We start from the raw sequence: 7,907 nt of genomic DNA on the forward strand, positions 1-7,907 counted from the left end.
TTTCAGTGCCCCACGCCAGCTCGAAGGCTAGAAGTTATAAGGAATGTGGTGATCTGCACTGGTAAAGGGAGTTTCCTCCCTGGGACTTCCAGTAAAACCACAGGCTCAGTCACAGCCATTACTTTTGTGTCATAAATTTTTCTGCCTCTTTGGGTTCAGATTAGGAATACCCTCCGTGAAGTTTTCCCATACTCCTCATCTCTTTATCTGTTAGAGCATCTTCATCCCTTCCTGCACTTTATTTTATATTTACATACAGCAATGGCTAGCATTTATATAACATTGTAAGGGTAGAAAAGTATTTTATGAATATTATCTCATTTGACCTTCATATCAACCCTGTAAAGTACTAAAATTCTCATTTTACAGGTGAAGAAACTGAGGCTACTAAGTGTCTGAGGCAGGATTTGAATGAACTCAGGTCTTCCTGACTCCAAGTCCCGCACTTTATCCACTTACTCCACCTAGCCAATGGAGCTGAATAGCCTCCTTTTTAGAGGGTGTTTAGATTTAGCTGTAGATACCTGGAAAGCCAAATACTGACTTTTGCTGATCACACAGTCCATTGCTTTGGAAACCTTCCACTAAGATGGATTTTAGAGCAGTTTATATTAAACCTGGCTCCTACAAAGCCCTGTATGGAGGCAGCAGCTAGAAAAGGAAACAGACTCAAAGCAAGAAAGCGTTTTAACAGTCAGTCAAATTCATGATATGACCTACTTCTTTGTTGTTTTGGTTATTTCCTCTCCAGGTTCTTGTTCCTGGAAACCAGATGCCTCAGTCCTACCACACTTAGATGGAAGAGTGGGAAGACTTCAGGAACCAACTCACAGAGCTATTCTCTCTTTCTAGCAGCATTGGTCTCTTCTAGGCAAAGCTTCAAGGCTTTAGTCTCAGCTCTGAGTGGCCACTGGGCAACAGAGGGCCAGAGGGATCTGTGTAGGAGCCCACATCAGGAACATCTCAACATGGCCAGTAACAACGGGCAGTTTGAGGCCCTTCCTGGGCCAGGTTTGTCCGAAAAAGAGCTGGAGGAAATGCTGTGGCTTTACCGGACAGAGGATGGTGAGTTCTCTGCTTAGACTCGGAAGAGAAAATTTCAGGGACTGATCAGGTCAAATTTCTACAACAGTCCAGAGGCAGGAGAAAAACCAGTCTGTTTTTCACTGGGCCCAGATGGTGCTTAATGAATGAACGTTCAGTCACTGCAGTCAAGTTGCCACTGTGTCTTTTAAGATTTTGCATTTTATGGAACATATTGGGCTCATTGTTAGATCCAAGATGACTGTCTCTTATACCAGCGAGCCAAGGTAGCCCTGGGAAAAACTGTGAAGTAGGCAAAACAAACCTTCTGCAGCATTCCCACCTATCTCCCACTCAACAGGTATATAAACATTTATTAAGTACTTACTGTGTGCTAGGTTGGGGCAGCTAGGTGATGCAGTAGATAGAGCACCAGGCCTGTATGGTCCTGGGCAAGTCACTTCATCCCTATTCACCTCAGTTCCTCATCTATAACATGGGGACACAGTGCAAAAGGAAATAGCAAACTGTTCCAGTATCTTTGCCACGAAAGCCCCATGTAGGGTCATCAATAGTCAGACACAGCCGCATGACTGAATAACAAATGGGCCAGGCTGGGGATAAAAAAGCCAAACCAAAAACACAGTTCCTGCCCTCAAGGAGATTACAGTCTCCTAGGGGAGGCAACATGCAAACAAATATATACCAAGCAAGCTATATATGGGATAAATAGGAAATAATTAACAGAAGAAAGGTAATAGAATTCTGGGAGGTTGGGGGAAGCTTCCTATAGAAGGTAGGATTTTAGTTGAGACTTAAAGGAAGCCAAAGTCAAGGACTTCAGTCAGAGCCCAAGAGGGAGATTATTCTAGGCATGGAGGGCAGCCAGAGAAAATGCCCATTGAAATTCCTGGCCTCTCCATTCTGCCCCTAAGAGTGCCCTCTAACTTCTGCACAGGGATACCCGCTCCTCACTCAACGTCTTCATGTCCTCTTTCTCCCCTAACACTCTTAACAAAATCTGCTCTCAGGAAAGGATCTAAGGCTCATTCTTACTAATGAAAGAGTCACTGATATTAGCTAAAGTATCATCCCTCCTAGAGCAATAGGCATTTGACCAGGAATCAAAGCTTTAAGATAAAGTAGTCAGTATTTATTATAGATAAAGGAATAAAGAGTCCCCTATGGTAGGTGTTCTTAACCTGAGGTCCAGTAAACTGATTTTTAAAAAAATATTTTGATGACTGTATTTCAATATAATTGGTTGCCTTTTTATTTATCTATGCATTTACAACCAGGACTCTGAGAAGGCGGCCATAAGCTTCACCAGATTGTCAAAGTGTCCATGACAGAAAATGTTGTGCTGGAGGTATACTTTCAGTTAATTATCCAATGAATGAGTGAGGGATTTATTTAGGCAGTGGAAACGTGAAAGTATGCCCTCTCAGTTACTTCCCTCTTGTTATCAGAACCATGTTGTTTTTTTTAAGTAGTATTTTATTTTTTCCCAATGACATGTAAAAACAATTTTTAACATTCATTTTTTAAAAAAACTTTTGAGTTCCAAATTTTTCATGCCTTCTCACACCTTCCCCCTCCCTGAGACAATAAGCAATTTGATATAGGTTATATATGTGCAATCATGTAGAATATATTTTCATATTAGTCATGTTGTGAAAGAAGAAAAAGACTAAAAGAAAAAAGATAAGAAAGTAAAAAATAGTATTTTTCAATCTGCATTTAGATTCTAACAGTTCTGCTTCTGGATGTGGATAGCATTTTTCATCATGAGTCCTCTGGAATTGTATCATTTTTTTGCCAAGTACAGCAAAGTCATTCACAGTTGCTCATTGTACAGTATTGTATATGTATGTTTGCCTGAGAACCATTTTAAAAAATTCATAGCGTGTGTGTGTGCGTCAATTTCTTAAATACTCTGTGGTACACCTGGTAGGGACAGAGCTTCCCACACCTGTTGATGAAATTTCATAGGTGCGGTGCACATGTCAAAGCATCATACATAAGGCAGGAAGTCTGTCTTACTGGGGCTATACATATAAGGAATTGCAAACTACCTGGGCTCAAATGAATTCCAGTGTGGGAGAAGGGAAAAAAAGGAAAGAGATGTCCATGGGGGAGAGAAATGAGTCCCAAGGTGAGGGCAGCGTTAATGATAGTCAGAGAGGAACCATACTAGAATGAGCTCAGATTTTCAAAGTTCCCCAGTGAGGTCTTCCTGCTACTTGAAAGGTCTTGCTCCCCAGAATAATGTTTGGGAAACCACATGCTACTGTGTGCTCATTTAAAAATTGTTACCTTCAACTCATGATGAAACATACTAATTTACCATCAGGGAAGCAATAGATTCAGAGTGCAAACTGAGGGGTATATATATATAATATATGCCCATATACGTAGATACATATAAAACAATACACACAGGTATATGTATATATACATATGGATGTATATATGTGTGTATATATTGTATATCTATAAGACATGGTCAATGTAGGAATTAGCTTTGCTTAATAACTGCATACATATTTGTAACAGGTTTTGTTTTTCTTGATTTCTCAGTGGATGAGGGAGGGGTAGGTGGGAGTGAGAGAATTTGGAACAGAAAATAAAAAATATTGAATTTCAAAAACCATTAGCCTCAGAAGAAATAATCAGAAATATAAATCTGCTAGAAGAATAAGCACATAATGTCAAATAGGAAATGTACCCTTTTGTTTCATTTGAGCCTCTATTTCTTCCCCAAATGTGGATAAATAAAAAATGGAATAAAGGCTATAAAACACATCCTCATTATTTCTTCTGAGGGCAGAAACCAAAGGCAATGAACTTCGAATAATGATTCTGTCAGCACAGGGAAGGGCTCGGTTTTCCCACCTATTAATGAGGACAATACTACCTGCCTCTCTCTCTGATGGACTTATAAAAATAAACTCATTCATTTCCATAGAACTCTGACATCCTTAGAAACAAGATGAGTTCCTCAGGACAGGGACAGGGCCATAGGTAGGGATTCTGGAAGCTGGGTCACATTCAACTGGGAAGAGGGGCAATCTAAGTTATGGCTCTTCTGTGCTTAGTTGAGATAGACTTAGGTCTTAGGAGGTGAAGATGCTGAGGAAAACAAAGTCAGAAAGGGGGTGAGGTGGAGAAACTAGGTATCAGACCCATTGGGGAGGATGGTGGTCCATAGGTGACAACCACAATTGAAGGGGACAGAACGAACTTTAAAAGAGGTTAAGTGATTGCTGAGTGATGGTGGCAGAGGAAGGATTTGGAGGTGGCAATGGGGAACAAGGAACATTCCAATGCCTTCTCCTCACCCTATATAAAAGCAGGTAAGAGAAAAAGCAATCAGCCTGTGGGGGGGGGATATAGATGCCAAGAAATTTGTTTCAGGGGAAAACTAAGTTTTAGTGAGTATTTGGATATGGAAGGAATATGTGAGTTAGAAATCAAGAATAAGGAAGAAGGATCTCTCCCCTCTTTTACCCCATCCCATCAATGTTAGCGCCTAGACAAAGCCTCAGTTGCTCATGCTAGTTCAAACTCTGGACAGGGATTTGTTTCTCCGATCAGACTAGGACTCCTCTGAGATTGGAGATGGTTCATTTTTTCCTTAGCAGTCCTGCCCAGCACTCAGTACTGAGGTAGATTGATCGACAGACATGAAGTAATGTTGTATTGGGTCACAAACACCAGATACTACTAAAAGACTGAGTAGCAAACGTTTGTATCTTTTCTTTCTACAGCAACGCCATGGAATATTGCTGTCCTTGTCCTTTCGTTTGTCGTACTAGTCCTGAATATCTTCCTTCTATGGAGAAATATTGCAGCAAACAGGTTAGAAAGTTATTTATTTAAGCTCTCTGGCCATCTTTCAATAATATGGTTCCAATTTTGTTTTGAGAGGAATAAGGTGACTTTTCCTGGGAAAATCTTATTCTGAACCCTGCTTGACCTCTTATTGGTTTCTGCCCATAATTTAGACCTGGGAATATGCTACCCTCAAGGACCTCTCAGGGTTCGGTCTATGATAAAGAAATGCTGCCGCCCAAATTGCCCTTAGTTACAACCCATATAGCCTTGTAAGATGAGGGAGAGAGGAAAAGACTAAAGGGAAAAACTAGAATGTTCCCAAGATTATACTCATTATTAGTTGTTCAAAATAGAATTCAGTGGAGACTCCTGGAAAATCTTAAAAATCACAACACTGCATAGCATCGTTAACAACTTCTAGAGTTTAGTGATAAGTAAGGTTATACAGTAACCAACTCATTCATTCAAAAGGTATTTTTTGAGAGCTAATTATTTAAAAGGTACTTTGCTCAACGATGGAGGTGGAGGAGGCAGAATGAAAAGATAAGAACAGCTGACCAGGGTCTTTTTCCCTAAAGAGCTCATCATCTATTAGAAGATAATGTTTTAGAAGCAGTGTGGTGTGTTTAAAAAAAAAAGGATCAAAATCTCAACTCTGGAACTTAGTAGTTATATAACCATATTCTGGATCTGTAAAATGGGGCCAATACCCATGGTATTTATCTAACAGGGTTGTTGTGAGGATGAAATAATAATGTATGCCAGGTGCTTCGGGAAATGTCAAGAAGTACTTAAATATTAGTTATTGTTAATTAACATTATTAGTAATGCTCAAAATAATTTTGCCATCAAGTCATCTATCAATGATTATCCGATCCAATAAGCTCTTATTGAACATTTCCTTATGAAGGGGTATGGCTTATTAAATTCTCCTATCAGTGATAGTTAATCATTATATCCCTGCTGTATTATTATACCACTCCTGCTTTTTGAACCTCCATAGAACTTTTTGACCTCTTGTTCTCCTTTCACTTTCTATTTTGTGTCGTTGTTATTTGTATAGATGTCTAACCTTTCATTCCATATGAAACATTGTTTACTCTTCCCCCCCCCCCAACACCTAATATATAGAGATCTATAGAAACTCAACAAATATTTGTCGAATGAATGTTAGGCTCCGGCTACTGGGGGAGGTGCTCACCCCACTTTGTACCACCTAACAACACCAATAGACACTCTAGGATATCTGCCACAGCTCCAAGGGCCAGTCTCAGGCTCTGTGGAAGCTGCTGGGACTTGTCCCTTTGGCTCTGCCCCTTTGGGTCGTGGCCCAGAGTCTTGTTCGGGGGTCCATTAGTTGGTTTTTAGGTTCTTATAGATAGCTCAATCAGATCAAGATTTGATCCCCATTCTTCTCCCAGAAAACTAACTAAAAACAACAGGAACCACAGTTGTTATTTATATAACGCTATTAGGTTTGCAAAGTGCTTTACAGATACTATCTTATTTTATCCTCATCAACAACCCTGGGAAACAAGCACTATTATTATCCCCATTTTATAGCTGAGGAAACAGATAGAGGTTAAGACCAAAGGGATCAGTCTTGTAATGAGTGCTAGACCTGTGGTCCCAGCTGGGCATTGCTTCCTGCTTCTGGGTTTCATCTTTTCAGGGCCACTTAGCTGACATCTTAACTCCAATCCACTGGGTACTAAGGCAAGGATTTCTCCCTGATAAGGGCAGGTTGAAGATTATATAGCCACCACACCCAGCTAACAAAATCCAATCAAAGTTCTCTCTCTTTCTCTCTTCCTTTCCTTTGCTTCCTTCCTTCCTTCCTTCCTTCCTTCCTTCCTTCCTTCCTTCCTTCCTTCCTTCCTTCCTTCCTTCCTTCCTTCCTTCCTCCCTCCTTCCCTCCCTCCCTCCCTCCCTCTGTCCCTCCCTCTCTCCTTCATTCCTCCCTCCCTCTCTTTCTCCCTCCCTATCTCTGAAATGTGTCCCTAATTTTCAAAATTTTCTTATTTTCTCTTCTTTCCTTATGCTTCCACTGTCACTTTATTTTTATCCAATGCCCTGCAATTGCATCTGAGGCTACTATCACCCCCTAGAACATTCCAGCACCCTCCTGGGAGCAGTATTGCCCATTTTGGGAACCTCCGCGTCCACTACACCGTCTAGCTGCCCCTGTTGGCAATGGGGAGGCATTGAAGGTTTTTGAAGGGACCAGTGTGGGTAAAATGCAATTTTAGTAAGATTAACTTGGCTATATCTAGTTTGTAAGACATTGAAGGAAAGAGGGACTCATAATTCCAATAATTTGGACAAGTAAGGGCCTGGTCTGTAGTATTAGCATTAGGAATGGGAAGGAAGGAATTGGTGAGAGAGACCTTTCAAAGGAAGAATCTCTTGTTCTACCCCTGATGGTTCTAGACATCTCACCTGTCATTTTCTCTGCTGGAATAGAGAATGTTCAGTTTAACTTGAGGCTACTTATCTGACAGAGCCAATCTGAAATCTCTACATATATCCGACACCAAGCCCTCTGAGCTGATAACTTGAACATCCCCTAACCTCGGTATCTGGAATCAGGGGATGAATATTCAGTCTCAGTTACTTGTCGTTTCTTTTTGTCTCCTCTTAGAAATCAGAAGATGAATTCCCAGGATAAACCACCAGTGGAAACCAAGTCTTCTTTTGAGACTGTAACCAACAAGGAGGATCCTGTGCCACAGAAGGATGATAACAGCTTGTATATTTTAAAGGAAAAATTGCTCTCCCAAAACCAAAACCCAGAACAGGAAATGACTGAATTGAAAGAAATAGCAGCATAGTCATTTCCTCAGAGTCATCAGAAGCTAGAATCTAATGAGATTATGGAGAGTTGAAAAAATGAAAACCAGGGAAGTATTTTAAACACCAGGTGCTGCCAACTTACTGGGTTAAGTTTAAAACCATCAAAGTTCTGCCAGACATTGTAATAAAGACATATAGTAAACAGTAGCTATGGGCCAAATATTTTGTACTTTATAAAACTAAAGGATAAATCA

The 7,907-nt window shown here is 40.4% G+C and overlaps 1 protein-coding gene across 3 annotated transcripts in view; it reads left to right on the plus strand.

The window, feature by feature from the left end:
* Window positions 1–7,860, plus strand: part of SLC51B (SLC51 subunit beta) — a 36,918-nt gene extending 29,058 nt beyond the window's left edge. For all 3 annotated transcript variants that reach the window (XM_072614122.1, XM_072614113.1, XM_072614130.1), the window contains exons 2-4: window positions 752–1,065; window positions 4,794–4,884; window positions 7,502–7,860. In XM_072614122.1, coding sequence (XP_072470223.1) covers window positions 969–1,065; window positions 4,794–4,884; window positions 7,502–7,691 — 378 coding nt within the window. In that variant the 5' untranslated portion in view covers window positions 752–968 and the 3' untranslated portion in view covers window positions 7,692–7,860. The remainder of the gene's footprint in view (window positions 1–751; window positions 1,066–4,793; window positions 4,885–7,501) is intronic.
* The last annotated feature ends 47 nt before the right edge of the window (window positions 7,861–7,907 follow it).

This window comes from Notamacropus eugenii, chromosome 1, assembly GCF_028372415.1.
Source record: "Notamacropus eugenii isolate mMacEug1 chromosome 1, mMacEug1.pri_v2, whole genome shotgun sequence".
NCBI classification, from domain to species: domain Eukaryota; kingdom Metazoa; phylum Chordata; class Mammalia; order Diprotodontia; family Macropodidae; genus Notamacropus; species Notamacropus eugenii.